This window comes from Physcomitrium patens, chromosome 10 (genome assembly GCF_059467195.1).
Source record: "Physcomitrium patens ecotype Gransden chromosome 10, ASM5946719v1, whole genome shotgun sequence".
NCBI lineage: Eukaryota > Viridiplantae > Streptophyta > Bryopsida > Funariales > Funariaceae > Physcomitrium > Physcomitrium patens.
The window spans coordinates 13839219-13855080 of NC_143419.1; the positions used below are offsets into that span (position 1 = coordinate 13839219).

The 15862-nt window shown below is 36.3% G+C and overlaps 1 protein-coding gene across 2 annotated transcripts; it reads left to right on the forward strand.

The window, feature by feature from the left end:
• Nucleotides 1–3362: 3362 nt before the first annotated feature.
• Nucleotides 3363–8809, forward strand: LOC112287846 (uncharacterized). 2 transcript variants are annotated; one of them, XM_090253809.1, is made up of 11 exons: nucleotides 3363–4569; nucleotides 4912–5385; nucleotides 5579–5736; nucleotides 5881–5964; nucleotides 6208–6260; nucleotides 6685–6766; nucleotides 7098–7205; nucleotides 7600–7729; nucleotides 7869–7954; nucleotides 8135–8361; nucleotides 8505–8809. In XM_090253809.1, the coding sequence occupies exons 1-11, from the start codon at nucleotides 4068–4070 to the stop codon at nucleotides 8536–8538; spliced, it is 1938 nt and encodes a 645-aa protein (XP_090109935.1). In that variant the 5' UTR covers nucleotides 3363–4067; the 3' UTR covers nucleotides 8539–8809. The 2 variants fall into 2 exon arrangements, with proteins under 2 accessions (XP_090109935.1, XP_024387139.2); XM_024531371.3 differs by having other exon boundaries at nucleotides 8150–8361.
• Nucleotides 8810–15862: the final 7053 nt, after the last annotated feature.

A 15862-nucleotide genomic window follows, 5' to 3' on the forward strand; every position in this document is an offset into this window, starting at 1 on the left:
TATATCTTTTTTCATTTGCTATAAGAAAGTAGATAAAATATTGCAATATGCCTAGAAATATTACTCAAAGAAAAAATTTAAGAAAATTCTATAATCTCAATCTATTTTAGAAACACAATTATTGTTTAAGTAATGCTTTTATTTAGTTGCATCATTAATTTGTTTAAATTTGATGGTGCTTTTCAATATTGATCACTTACTTCAACATAGTTCATAGCTTCTACTTGCATAGATGGAGTTTATTAGCAAAATGAAAAGTCTAGATTGCATTTGTCCACCAATATATTTGTCTCATTGTTGACAATCTTTGACAAAAATTTATAGAAATTTAAATTAGTCACTTGTAGAAGAGTTCCAACTTCAAGCTTAGATATATTACAAATTTCTATCAACTAAGCCCTATCATAACCACTTTAGAGACATGCCATATGATAAAGAACAAATTTACCAAGCAACAAGAAATTTGATTGTAGGATGAATGATATTATCAATAGCGTGCAAATGCTCAAATGCAACACTTTAATAATTGTGAGAAAAACTTCTTTGTTCTACTACAAAGTTATGTATGTGAGCACTACAATGAGTCTTAATACATGTAACCTCTTTACAAAGACCTTTAAGAATACATCAAGCTGAGAAGTCTGTTCCAACATATAGCTCCCATGCACTGATCCATACACCAAGTTATAATTGAGTAAATTTTAGAATATGCTTACAGTTGCCTCAACTGAGAATTGTTATCATGCATTCCAATGTATTCTTTTGATACAATCAACATTAATAGGCCATATGAATTTTAGTTTTGGTTCATTTTTTTCTGAAAACAATGAAGCATACAACTAATCAATAGGCTGTTTTGTCTCTTCAATTTATTTTGTGTGTTTGTTCCTCATGAGTTTTTTTATATAAAAAAACAAATATATATATATATATATATATATATATAAATTCATTTTTTGGAATTATAAAAAAAAGTATCATTTATATTTTTTTTGATTGATTTTTGAGAATGAACAAAATTTATGGTGTAGTCAATATATGTTAAAATCATACTTTGTTATTTTATAAATTAGTACGTGAAAATAATACTAAATAGGATTTGGTACCAAGAATAATAGTAGAAGAAAAAAACTTGATTTATTAAATAGTTTAGTATATATAATTGGCTATTTAAATATTTTTAGAAATAAAATTAAATCAACTCAATAAATAGATTGATGTGATTTAAAACAAATAAAAAAAATACTTAATGCATAATAGTTGATATTGAATTTCTTTAAAATTTTGAATAGTATTATTGGTTATTGGAGATTTTGTTAAAATATCACAATATCTTTTTAGAAATCATAATAGTATCTAAACTATCTAAATCTTAAACTCTAAATCCTAAATCTTAAAAAAAGAAGATATTTTGGTTGTTTTAATTTTAAAATGTATTTTTGAAAATATTCCAATTTATTTCATTTTTGATTCCTTATTTTCACTTTGTTACTTATTGTAAAAAGAATTCTAGAGGAAAAAAAATTAATTGTTGCACAATATGTCTAATTTCAAAAAATGGTTAATATCAAGGAAAGAATTAGATAAAATAAATAAATAGATCTTACACATAATTGATGTGGGTCATTGAAAGATAATCAACTCAAAGTGTGAAATTATTATTATTATTATTATTACATTTCATTTTATTCAAACACTAATCTAAGCATGAATAGAAATGGTTAAGTTAAATTAAGCTAAGGAGTCTTTATTGGGAAAATAATTTAGACTTTATTTTTTTAGAAATATGTCATACTTAGATTTATATTCATAAAGTAGTTATCTCTGTTTAATACATATATTATGTAACATATTTAAAGTTGTTTGCATGACGTGTTGACTTTGTTTGTCAATAGTATTATTATTTCAAATTTACAGATATGTTTTGGTGCATCAAATAATCTCTTAAGAATTAACTTTAAATAAATTCTTATTATTCCGTATTCTTGATTATTAAAACAATCAATAATTTGATTATTAAAAGAATTGGATCATTTTTGGATGTCAATCAGTATGTATTTGATGTGTGCATTTTTTACTACATATTAAATTACAAATAATATATGAACCAAGTAAAGGTAACCAATATTTAAGTAAAATAATATTCATGCAATTTTTATTCTTTTTCTTTCTTCCATCTGTACTGCATTTTAAATCAATAAATCTCAAACTACAAAATGCTCATTCAAAGTTTTTTATTGTGTAATTTTTGATAAAAAAATGATTCTGAGACTTTAGAAAAAAAACGTCATATTTATCATTCACTGGGGAAAATATATCATGTGTCATTTGTTCAAAATATCCATCACCAAGTAATTGGTTTATATTTGATTTTACAATGAACAATTTATTCTTAAAAACACAATTAAAATCAATAAGAACATATGTTTTGTGTAATGATTGATTTGGATTTGGTGTATGCCTTTACATGCATAATATGTGACATGTACACGTTGAAATCATTTATATATTTGTCAAATCAGGGGGTTTTCATTATAAATTTAAATAAATAAGAAAAAAATAAAGGTGAGTTTAAATTCGATGATGGAAATGTTATTTGAAAGTCAACAGATTAATTCAAACAAATAATATTTGCATACATACATGTTTTCACACATTAAGCACAATTGGCTAACCAAACACATCATCAAAATCCTTGGTTTCTATATAAATATACTGACATGTTATTTTACATATAAATGTATAATTATTACTACCAAATATACATAAATGATCATATCAATGTATGTTCAAGATAGTAAATTTGATATTTATGAAAAGCACTTCAATCAATAAAAAAATAGAACCATTTATAATTTTCCATTTGTCAACAATTACTAAAAACATTTATTAAAAATATTGAAAAATTTCACCCACTATTTGACTGAAGTAAAATAAACGATATAAATTTAGTAATTGTTATTATTTAGAAATCATAAGTCCACAATAGAAAATTGAACGTATAATTATCCTGAAAATTAACACTACCAAATATGTGTCTATCATATGATAAGAAATAATGACCATGTGAATGTTTCTTATTGAGAAACACTGTGGTATTGTCCCAAAGAGCAGACCACAGTCCACCTGATGCGTTATCATTCATCCAAACAAGATGCACGCATCTCATCCATCCAAGTATTCATCCACGAAGTCGACGACGCATTCATTCCCGCACATCCATCCATCGACGTGGAATTGTTGCCGCGACACAGAATCGCAGCAACAGTTGCCGATGCGGAGAAACGCGGAGACTGCGCGGCGATCTGAAGCCAGCATCCCAGAGGAATTTCCGGAAGCAAACGATGTGGTATGAATGTAAGGAGCCTCAGCGGTGACGAGCAAGGAGCTGCGGCGAAGTGGAGCCAATTCAGCTGCCTTTTGCACGCTCGCAGGGCCACTTCCATCGGTATTGATAGATTCTCGGGTTCTTTTTCCGTGCTGTCCAAGCGGAACATCTCTGTCCTGGGTGTGGATGCTTTTTAACTTCTTTGCATATTTAGTAACTGGATTGGGGTCTCGCAGCTCGTAAGCGAGCGCGCGCGGTCTCATTTCCAGTGTTTAGGTTCAGAGACTAGGTAGATTGCCAGGAACCAGTTCTGTTTGTTGAATTTGGAGCCGTTGTCGTCGTAAATGGAGGGTCGTACTGTCGCAATTTTCTAAGTTTTGATGGCTGGTAAGCTAGTTTCCGTGGAACAAAGGGTTGAGTTTCTTCTCCAGGGGGATAGTCATTCGCGTGAGAATAAGAAGAGGTTTTAGTGGCAGCATTGTGTATTGAGAATATCAGGCTGCTGCTCGCGTTTATAGTGAACCCTACATGAACCAACAATTTGTCACCAGGTTCGTATAGCTTTTTCGTTGCTTCGGTATCAGTGGACATACCACCTCCATGTTATTGCCATTGGATTTCAAGCAATATTTGGCATGCTTGAATGCTCCATAGGATCACTAGCTGCGGTGTCTAGTTTTTTTTTTTTTTTTTTTTTTTTTTTTCTCTCCTGAAGTTTGGGGTGTGGAATCAAGCATCCATGGAAGCTATGCGCACAACGAGTCTCGCTCGTCCACTGTCATGGAAAGATTCCATTTCATCATTCCTGCACAGTGATTATGATACGACGATGCAATTGCAACGAGGAAAATCAGGTCCTGGTCTATGTGCGGTGGCCCCGAGTGGGTTTGGTTTCGTTGGTTTAAAGGGCAATTCCAGGAGTAATCAATTGTGCCCCATCTCAAGGCCAATTAAACGTTTTCCTCAATGCTGCATTAGATCGGCCCTCACTTCACATTATTACTTAGGTCCAAGAAGACCTACTAGTGCGCGTGCAATTGCTGGGAAATCGGCCCCGTCGAAGCTATCTGACGACAGTGGGGAGAACCGCATCCAAGCAAGAGCGAAGAGGTTGCAAGATGCAGTTGGGCCTAATAAGACTCTCCTTGATGCTCAGGCACGTGTGTGCACTGGACCTACACAAACTAGGCCTTTAGATGAAGCTCAAGCTTACAAAGTGCTCAATACTGTTCTTCAGTCAGGTACCCTACTCTCACGTGCTCGACCTTGTGTTTTCCCCTTATTTTGAAGCGAACTCAAATTCGAATGATCACATTACTTTCGTTGTTGATGGTTGGGGAAAATGAATAATAATCTTCAATCTACAAATCTTTCTGGAAAAACAGTTCTGGTTTTTTCTTGCAAAGGTTCTACCACTTCTATGGAGGCCTGCTTGAGCTGTTATTGTGCGAGCAACATTTTATGTACTCATTATCAATTTAAGCAGAGGTTTGAAGCCAATCCTGGCTCAAATATAGAGGATGGAATCCAAGAAAAGGGTAGAGTGTTGTCACGTGTATTGATGCATATTAGTGTGACTGCAGGAAGAGGAGAGCTTCCTGATTCTGAGAAAGTATCCAAGGCACAGTTGGGTGCTTTCTTTGGTGCTATGACATTACGTGCAAATTGCTTCCCACCCCCAACTCGATGGAGTGACGGAGAACGGAAGGCCATGTCTGAGCTGTGGCCTGCTCTTAGTAAGTGCCTGCCGGAGGAGGTTCTTTTCTTGGCAGATCCCGAAGGATCCATCATGGGAGAGCCTTCTGATGTTGGACCAAACTTTTCAGGAAAGTCTCCCCCTGATGTTCAATTGGTGAGTGCCTTACGACGAGTCATGGGAGGAGGCCACCTGGAGCAGGAGGAATTGGCAAATTTACTCAGAGGGGTTCTTCCTCTTCAAGGGCCTAAGGGTGAAGTTAGTGATGCATTGCTTGCGGCGTTTATGATATGCTCACGTATGAATGGGGAAACGGAGGGAGAGCTGAATGCTTACTGCATGGCTTTCGATGATGAATTAGGTATTTAGTTCTATTCTCTCTTAGTTCGCTATTAAGTATGTTCTCAGTGTCGTATCGAGCTATTGAGATTATAGAAAGTTTCTGGAAGGCGAGATGGTTTTACGTCAAGGCACAAAGAATGTAGGACTTTTCTAGTCTGGATAAATGTGTAAATATATACATGTTTTTCTGAAGTAGTGTCCCTTGAGCGCAGACTCGTTGCCAGTTGCAAAAGTGAAGTCATTGACACATTATGGAGAGCCATATGATGGGAACACGCGGTTCTTCCGGAGCTCTCTCTTTGTAGCAGCTGTACGTGCTAGCTATGGAGAGACTTGCCTTCTGCACGGAGTTGATTGGATGCCTCCTAAGGTAGGTCGTGTTTATATGCTCAGCTACAGTTGCCACATGTCAGCAGTGCGTTGCATTGGGCAACTTTTATTTTCCAGAAGATTTAGAGTCGAATCATGATCAAATTTCTGTTACCTGATCGTGAATGATGCATTTTACATGCAGGGTGGCGTTACAGAGGAGCAGATGCTGAAATACATGGGTGCTAATACCTCCTTGACACTCAAAGAAGCAGTGAAACTCCTTGAGGTTTGTACCAATCGCTCAATATCTCTTATGTACCAGTGGTAGCGGCGGCACTAATTCGTTATTGTTACTCAGTTGTGGAGACACTATGGGTAAATTTTGTTTAGGTTGTATCGGCTATTGTGTAACCATAATTTATATGGATCCAGTCTTTGATTTCTCTGCTGGTAATTTCAATTATTGAATGGCATTTGTACCGGAGAACTCACCTGTTACTGACAATCTCAGTTATTCTGCATGGTGCAGGATAAAGGAGTAGGATTTGCGTATATCAGCCAACGGGAAGCTCGACCGTCATTGTAAGTGTTCTGCAGTATGCTGAAATCTACACCTGCATTGGTTGTCATTTGTTTTTAAACTGGAGCAGAAAAAAAAAAAGAAGGGATTTGGTACATTTTCTCAAATATTTTGCCCACGAATTGAAATGAATTAATTGGTTCTAAATAAACGTATGAACTGGCTTGCACGAGTTCATACCGCTATGTAGAATCCATTCATGTTATGGACGAAAATTTGAGTATCTTTGACTGAAACGTGTAAAACATCGAGCACCTGTGGACATCGGACTTAGTCATAATGTCACTGCAGAATGCCGATCCTTGATTGAGGATAGATTTAGGCAGAAGAAAACTCATCCGTTGATGACTATGTGCTCCTTCTGAAGATTTCTGAGTTTCTGGGTAGTATATTTGGAATGTCGACTCAGTTTGTGTATCCATGCAGGCATTCTCTGGTGGATTTAAGGGAACATATAAAGAAACGACCACCTATTGCTACCACCGAAAAAGTGCAACGTTATATTAAGGTTTCCTCGAACCAAGCACTGTCTTTCATAATTGGTCAATGTGACGTTCTCGCACTACTAAATCCAGTCTGTGAAACTTGCCACTGAGACGATCACTAGCATGATAGCTGGGGGGTTTATTTTGTTTAGTGCGAGAGCATTCACTTCGTATTAAAACTGATAGCATAATTTTAGAATGTAGTGACATGTGTTTGGATCAGTTAGAGAACTAGTCTCATCTACTATCTTTTCCATACATAGAAATTTGACTACCGTGAGTGGATGCCTTGAGTTGTTGACCGTTGCATCCATAGAGGTTCACGTAATCATAATAGTGTGGCTTGCTGTGCAGGCCACAGGTCGCGAAGCGATGATAGCTAGCTTCTATCACGAGGGCTATGAAGATCCTCTCTTAATGCTTATACGCAGAAGAGGAGTTAAGGCTGGTCTTGTCGTCAAGGTTCGTATTATTTTGTGCTCAGAACCTCTAAGTTTCAAAGATCAGACCGACGGGAGGTTTGGGATCTAGTTTTGTTGGATGTTCTCCGTCTAAATTTGTGAGTTGATGGATACTATGTCGAAGATGTTTATATTCATCTTTACTCAGTGGAATCACTTAGAATCGTTTTGCTTCTTTTTGTTCCCTGCTTCAAATGAAAATCTTTTATATGTCTCTTTTTTCTCCACTTGATTGTTAAAAGTCGTTAGTGCCTTTGAATTTGGTGTCATAGGTAGTGATATGAATGGCACACTTCTCTCTGATGTTGAAGTCCTAAATCTTTCGTGCTCTCATCGATTTCTTTAATTTTGATTGCTTTAGTTGCACATGTCATTAAGATGAACTTACTTCGCAGGGAGAGGAAGGGGCTTTGTCTCTTACAACGAAAGATAGGTCACCTGACGCTGTGGTGAAAGGGAGACCATTAAATTATGTGGCTGGATTCAGGCCTCAAAAAGCCTCTAGTGCTGCCAATAATGATTCAGGTCTGTTCAACTATTTGTTTAGTTGCATGTGATGTCCGTGGGTATAAGTAGTGTTGCTTTTAAGAAGCAACTCCTCTTCATCACCGTTTCAACATCCACTATAGAGTGATTTTCTGGTTTGTGTGTGTGTGCCTCGCAGGAGTTTTGAAGGAAACCTTCACCCTTGAGTTGAATGCTAGAGATTATGGAATTGCTCCTACATCTACGCCACGAGTTGATAGATCGGTAGGGACCCTCTGGATTCCATCCGGCATGTTTTTAGAAAAAGCAACTGGCTCTTTTCAAAGAAAATTCATGTCAAGCTGTGGTAGATATATGTTTGATTTCACCTGACACTACCGAAATTTATAATGTTGTACCTTTATTTTTTCATTGGTTTCTCTCTATGATATATGACTCAAATAGGTCCGGAATATGCAGGTTGAGAAAAACGTAGAGTTGGGGATGGCAGCGCTTAGAGGAGAAAAGGGACCTGCATATGATCGTATCGTTCTAAATGCAGCTGTGGCAGATCATCTACTTGGATGTGAGGGTGCGGAAAGCCCTCTAGATGCAATCGAAAGAGCAAAAGAAGCCATCGACAGTGGGCGGGCATTGAATGCGATATTGCACTACATAGACAGAAGTAAATGGTAGCGTCTCTCCCACAAGTTTCTTTTCGCTCTTCTGTACAAGACAAATTCGTGGGATCGCCTGATTAGTTCGCTTGCGACGTTTGATGCTTCTATCTTTGCTCTTTGCCCTTTTCATCAACTCGTTTTATTTTTGTATCCAGGCCAGCCGGCACACCATCACCATCGACCACTTGAAGAAACTAAAATGAACGGAGATTTATTGTGTGTTGATCAAGGAATGAAACCGACAAACGGAGGAAAATAGTTGTTAGGTCTTGAAACGAAATCTGTGACGTCCATTGTACACTTAGTTTCTAGCAGCCTTCTTAAAGCTGCTACCACCTGACTGCATGTGGCTAAAGTAAGGAATGATACATGTTCAATTCCCATTTGTAGGACAAAATTTCCTCATTTACTAAACCTCTGAATAGGAATTAAATATGTAGCAGAAACTACATTTTGTGTACCTGTACTAGCATCGTAACTAATTTGCATGCTAGGCAGATTCGTGGTTGCAAGGACAACGAGTCGAGTGTTGCACAGTGATGTGGGAGGTTCAAAGCATGAGCGATGACTAGATGCCATTTTAGTAAAACTTTCAGCAGCTCAACTGCAGATTACCGCCAAGGTTACATTGCAATGAAGTTGCATGTCATGGTAGTATTTCTCTTCAGTCATCAGGAATTCAGCATGCACACTCGTAGCAATAGACCACGAAAGCATTAAAGACCAACCGCTCTGAATAAAATAAAATATCTTGATGATATAAATATTAAACAGCATTCACGCCAAACCGCGAAAATGAATTAAACATAAGATATCCTAATAAAACAATCGGGATGCAGATCTCAGTGTTCACATCCAACTGTTCAGACGCGACGTTACCGAGCCAGCGCAGTAAACAATGACCCAGCAGTGGAAACGGGGCCGAGAGCGGCAATAAGACAGGACACCCGAAAGAACGCTTTTCAGACGTACATGTTGCCCGCAGAATCAAATGACACAGAAAAAGACGAGAACAAACAAAACCCGCCCACCTCTCCGAGCACACCCGTGATGCTTTCCTCTTTGTCCTGGCGCGTGAAAAGGTATGCGCAGATCTTGCAAAGACCAGGCCCTGGGTTCGGCTCATTTGTGGGGACCCGATGGCATGGGCTGTCGCAGTGTCAGCATAATCTTCTTGAAGATTGCAAAGGGAAACAGAGGAAAGGTCTTACCCTGCTTGCTTGCTTCTTTCCTGCTCCGCCTCCTACAAGAATTGCTTCGCCAGATCCCCCTCACACACACTAACCCACACCACCGCCATCACCAGGATTAGCTCCACCTCTAGGAATCGCGAGCTGGGTCTTCCCTGCGAGACAATCAGCTAGGAGCTGTTTCCAAGCGTGGCCCATTCCAGGATTAGGTTTCCTGTTTCTCTAGCATTGCCAGTATTTGCACTGTTGGCTTGCATTGCATTCGAGATGTTAATATCGATATTAAAATTGGATATTGGACGAAATTTTAACATTGGAGTCTATCTAAATGAAAAATGTGGCTAATGTATATATATATATATATATATCCAAAAATATTTAATATATTGTCTTTTAATAGTGTAATGGATATACATATTTACTTAGATTAAAGAGATTATATAGAATTAATTAGAAGTAAATAAATTTATAAATATCTTATGGAAAATCTTTTTAGAAGCTTTGTAAAAGTAGATTTGACTTTGAATGTGTTTGTAGGTAATTAATATGTTGAAAACTTGACCAATAAGTTGGCCACTTCTTGCATGTGTTGGTAAATTGTGGTATAAATTAGTCATGTGACACACATATAAGAAATTGGTCTTGCAAGTTAGACACATGTCTTACAAGTTGGACACATCTTAGAGGTCCTATAGAACATTGCTAGGTAGCTTTTAATTAGATAGTATATATGGAAACAAGAATGAGGACTTCCTCACTTCTGACAATATCTTTTTTTGTTCTTAGTCTTGTTTCTAGAGTCTCTAATTTTCTTATATTTGACAATAGATATATTAGTCTTGATATTATACCATCTTTGAGTAATTATCTATCCTTTCTTTGTGATAGAAGAGTGAATTGATTCTTCATTCTTAGAAGTACTTACAACTACAGTTAGAAAAAAGTAATTGAAAAAAATAATAGAGACAAAACTATTATCTTTACAACAAGTATAACGATTAGGTACCATATATATTGTTAAATTCAAAAATTGTACTTGTGACATGGATTGGATGATAAAATCTTTAATAATTACCTTTAATATGAATTAAAAGATAACATCAAAGTTTTATTATTGATAATGCAAAAACAAACTTGTTAGAATAATTTATTGTTCAAACTATTGCATGTAATAATTAAATTTTTAAAAGACACCAAAAACAAAGATTTAATTGAAAAACAAGTCAAGTCATGACAACAACTTCTAAGTTTTTAGAAATTTATTCATTAAGGCCAAAATCTATACAAATTGATAGGATACATTATAAATATTTTACTAAGCAAAAAATGACTTCATATTGTCAAAAAGGATTGTGCTTATGTTATAAAAAAAACTAACTACATTACTTAATATTATCCAAAGAAGTAATGTAATTGTTAAAATAAATGGAGGATAAGTTAGAAGGTAAAAGATATTATTTTAGATAAGTTGCTAATGGTCAAAGGGCAGCAAAAGGATGAAAGAAAGTTACCAAGGTGGCGGCTAAGGTTATAGGTGGTCACTAGGATTATAGGTGGCGGCTAGGTTAAATGGAATCTAGGGTTTAGTTGGATGAAAATAAGATGAATGCTAGTCAAAATGGATGTAACCTCTACCCATAAGTAAAAGATATTGGAAGTGAGAGGCATCTCATTCCACACTTCTCTTGTATCTAACCTTCTTGTTTTCTAGTTACTTGTATCTTGCTTATTGTGTTTCTTCAATAGATTATGGGCATACACACACTTTGTTGTGCTATTCAAGTAAGTTGAAGTCATTTATTGGTTGTTGTTCTTGTATAGAATAGATCTTATGGTATTTGTTGATGTTAGAGATTGTTTGATATAATCTTGTATTTTGACTTGTGGAGGTTCTGATTTGGGCCTTATAGATCTCTAACATCAGTTTGAAGGTTTTTAACTCCTAGGATTGAATGATTAAGACCTTTTACAAAGACCTTGATAGTATCTTTGGTGTTGTGGTGAGAAAGTGAGTTTTATGAGTGGAAGAACTTGACGGTGAGATTGATTGGAGTTCACATACTTGTTAGAAGCTTCAAAAGTTGATTTGGGAGTATTTGGAGTGAAGAAACATTCATTTGTTCACAAGAGGGCATTCTAAGATTTTACTAGTAGAAAATTGTTTTGGTGATTTCAAGCACATAGACATTCCTTTTCTTGATATTTTTTGATAGATCTCTTCTAAGACATGGCTTCAAGTAAGGGTGAAGGTTTGAGAGTGATTGAAAAGTTTAGAGGTGACAATTTCTACCATTGGAAGATCAAAATGGAGCTTTTGTTGGCGTCTTTGGACCTTTGTAATATTGTAGATGAAAGTGAAGAGCCTCCAAGCACGCATGCTGATGCTAAAGAACGGAAGGACTTCACAAGACGTGAAAAGAAGGCTTTTGGCATGATTGCCACCAATTTGGATGAAGCCAACTTTTCTTACATCATTTCTTGCAAAGGACCCAGAGAAGCATGGAAGATTCTTTGCAACATATATGAGAGCAAGAACTTGTCTAATATCATCTTCACAAGGAGGAAATTCTTCACTTGGAAGATAGAAGAAGGTGAAGACTTCATGGCTCATGTCAATAAGGTAAAGGCCCTTGCTAATCAACTTGCAATTGTTGACAAGCCTTTAGAAGAGAGTGACATTGTCATGACCTTGCTCATGAACCTTCCCGAGTCCTACAACTACCTCATTGTGGCATTGGAGTCCATCAAGCTAAAAGAACTCACAATGGATTATGTGACGACAAGACTTACCCATGAAGTGAGTAAGAGGAAAGAAAAAGAGCCCCAAAGTGAAGATTCGGCTCTCTTTTCAAGACAAGGCAAGGAGAGTCATTCTAACCAACGTGGCAATGTCAGAACTTGCTTCATTTGTAGAAAATCAGGTCACTTTGCTCTCTCTTGCTACAAAGCTAAGAAAAGAGATAGAGAAAGTGCAAACAATACTTGTGATGAATATGGAGGTAATGATTATGTATTCATGGCAAGTGAAGGCACTTCCATGGCTGCCATGTCCAAGTAGATCATTGATTCTAGTACCACCAAGCACATGATTCCATATAAGTGCTCATTTGATATTTATGAAGAAATTTCAACAGCAAATATCCTCATGGGAGACAATGGCATAGTACAAGCTATTGGAATGGACTCCATTGTTATAGAGATTTTTGTGAAAGGCCAAACCAAGAGGATTAGATTGAAGGACACCTTACATGTGCCAAAGATGAAGAAAAACCTCCTCTCGGTGAGTAAACTTGTTTCACATGGTTGTAAAGTGCAATTTGATAAGAATGGATGTTTTGTGAAGACATTGAAAAGAGATCATATTGCAAAAGGCTTTAGAGATGGCAACCTCTACTTCATCAAGTGTAAGAAGGTAAATGAAGTTGAAGTGGCTGCATTTGTTGAATTTCCTCAAGATCAAGATAAGTTTGACATTTGGCATCAACATCTTAGTCATTTGAATGCCAAGAGCATGAAAGAACTCCAATCGATGGTAAGTGACTTAGATCTTGGTCATATAAGTCACAATGCTATGATACTTGCTTGTGAAGGTTGTATTTAAGGCAAAGAATAAAGGGCTTCATTTCTAAGTGGAGTTGCAACACGTGCAATCAAGTTATTCAAGTTTATCCATTCTGATGTTTGTGGACCTATGAGGATGCCATCAATAGGAGGTGCAAGGTATTTTGTCACATTCATTGATGATTTTTCAAGAAAGGTTTGGATTTTCATCCTTAAAGCAAAGAGTGAGTGTTTCACAAGATTTAATGAGTTTAAGGCACTTGTAGAGAAGTAATAAGAATGCAAAATCAAGATATTATGTACAGACAATGGAGGTGAATATATGTCAAAGCAATTCAATTATTTCTTGAAGATGCATGGTATTGCAAGACAAACCTCCACTCCTTACACTCTACAACAAAATGGAGTTGTTGAAAGAGCAAATTGGACCATTGTGGAGATGGCAAGGAGTATGCTTCATGCACAACACCTTGGACATGAGTTTTGAACAGAAGTAGTGGTGAATGCAGTGTACACAAGAAATAGGTGTCCTACAAGTGTACTTACATCAATGATGCCGTAAGAAGCTTGGAGTGGGTGGAAACCCTATGTTTCTCACATAAGGACCTTTGGATACATAGCATATGCAAAGGTACCAGATTGTATGAGATCAAAATTTGATGCAAAAGGTACAAAATGTGTATTTATTGGATATTGTGAAGGTACAAAGGCTTATAGGCTCATGGGTTTGGAGACTAAAAAGATCATCAAAAGTTGTGATGTTGAGTTTTTGGAGCACAAGAGTACTTTGGAGCACTTAGAGATGTGTCCAAGTAGGAGAAATGGTGTGTTTGTGGACACATCTTCAAATTCAGCAAAGAAGGAAGAAGACAAAGACAATGATGGTTGTAAAGGTAGAAATGAAGGTAAAGAGGCAAAGAAGGTGGACAAGAAGGCCTCTACAATTGCTAAGACTAGCAATGAAGAGCTTGAAGATGTTGATCATGATGGTGATGAGGATTATGAATCTTAGAGTGAAAAAAGACTATCTTCAAAAGAAAAGAAGGTAAGAGGTGAGCATGGATTGCAAAAAGTTGAGTCTTCTTCAAATGAAAGGAGATATCTTTTGAGAGATAGAAAACAACATAGTGAATGGTCGAAGGACCACATTTTTCTTCAAGTAAGTAAAGAATATGTCAATATTGTACTTCTTGCTGATTCGTTGAGTTTATGTAATGCAATGAAGTCCACGGATACTATGAAGTAGGAGAATGCTATGGAAGAAGAGTACAAATCACTCATAGACAATGGAATATGAGAATTGACTCAACTTTCACCAAATCGAGCTTCAATTAGTTATAAGTAGGTGTTTAGAATAAAAAAAGATGCAATGGGTAATGTTGTGAGATATAAGGCAAGATTGATTGCCAAAGACTACTCACAAATTGTTGGTGTTGATTTCAATGAGACATTTGCTCTCGTGGCCAAATTCACCATCATTCGAACCATTGTGGCAATTGGGGCAGCAATGGACTTGGAGATGCACCAAATGGATGTGAAGATGGCTTTTTTGAATGGAGAATTGGAAGAAGACATCTACATGGATCAACTTCAAGAATTTGTTGAAGAAGGCAAACAACACCTTGTGTGTAAGTTGAAAAAATTCTTGTATGGGCTCAAGCAATCATCAAGGGCATGGTACCAATATATCAACACCTACTTTATAAATGAGGGATTTGTGAGGAGTGAAACTGATCATTCTATGTATGTGATGCAATCAAAAGCCTTCTTGTTGATTGTTATTCTTTATGTTGATGATTTGATCATCTTGACCAATATTTTGAAAAAGATGGATTAGTTGAAGACAAAGCTAACAAAAGAATTTGAAATAAGTGATTTGAAAGATGTTCCATACAAGGCAGTAGTAGACTCACTTATATATGCAATGGTTGGTACAAGGGTAGATCTTGCATATGTGATGAGTGTTGTGAGTCAATACATGTCAAAGGTTGGATCAATTCATTGGGCAACCATTAAGAGGATCTTGAGGTACTTAAAAGGTACTTTGAACTTTAAATTGTGCCTTGGAGGTGATAGTATTACATTGCATGGATATTGTGATACGGATTGGGTTAGAGATGCAAATGATAGAAGATCAATAATGGGATATGTATTCTTTGTTGGACTAGGAGTAATTTCATGGAATTGCAAGAGACAACCAACAATTACAAGATCTACAATGGAGGTGGAATATATGGCAGCAAGTCATAGTGCAATGGAGGCAATATGGCTAAGACAAGTTTTAGAAGACATTGGGCTTGTGCAATTGGAAGCAACTCCAATGAAGTGTAACAATCAAGGATGCCTTGTTTTTGCCAAGAATCCAAAGCATCATTCAAAGACAAAGCATAATGACATTCAATATCACTTCATACAAGAGAAGATTGAGATGGGAGTAATTGACATGAAGTATTGTGTAATGGAAGACATGCTTGCTAATTTGCTCACAAAAGCATTGGTGAAGGATAGACATTACAAATTGACAAAGGGATTAGGTTTATTATTCTTTGACTAATAGCAAAGTGGGAGTATTAAAGTAAATGAATGATAAATTAGAAGGTAATAGATATTATCTTAGATAAGTTGCTAATGATCAAATGGCAGCAAAAGGATGAAAGAAAGTTACTAAGGTGGCAGCTAGGATTATAGGAGGCGGCTAGGGTTATAGGTGGTGGCTACATTAAATAGAATCTAGGATTTAGTTGGATGAAAGTAAGATGAAT

What these genes read in the sequence shown, in the direction of transcription:
- LOC112287846 (XM_090253809.1), top strand. Translation starts at nt 4,068, where the DNA reads ATGGAAGCTATGCGCACAACGAGTCTCGCTCGTCCACTGTCATGGAAA. An exon ending in TTGATTGGATGCCTCCTAAG is followed by an intron (nt 5,737 to 5,880) that starts GTAGGTCGTGTT and finishes TTTTACATGCAG; the next exon opens with GGTGGCGTTACAGAGGAGCA. An exon ending in AGGCTGGTCTTGTCGTCAAG is followed by an intron (nt 7,206 to 7,599) that starts GTTCGTATTATT and finishes CTTACTTCGCAG; the next exon opens with GGAGAGGAAGGGGCTTTGTC.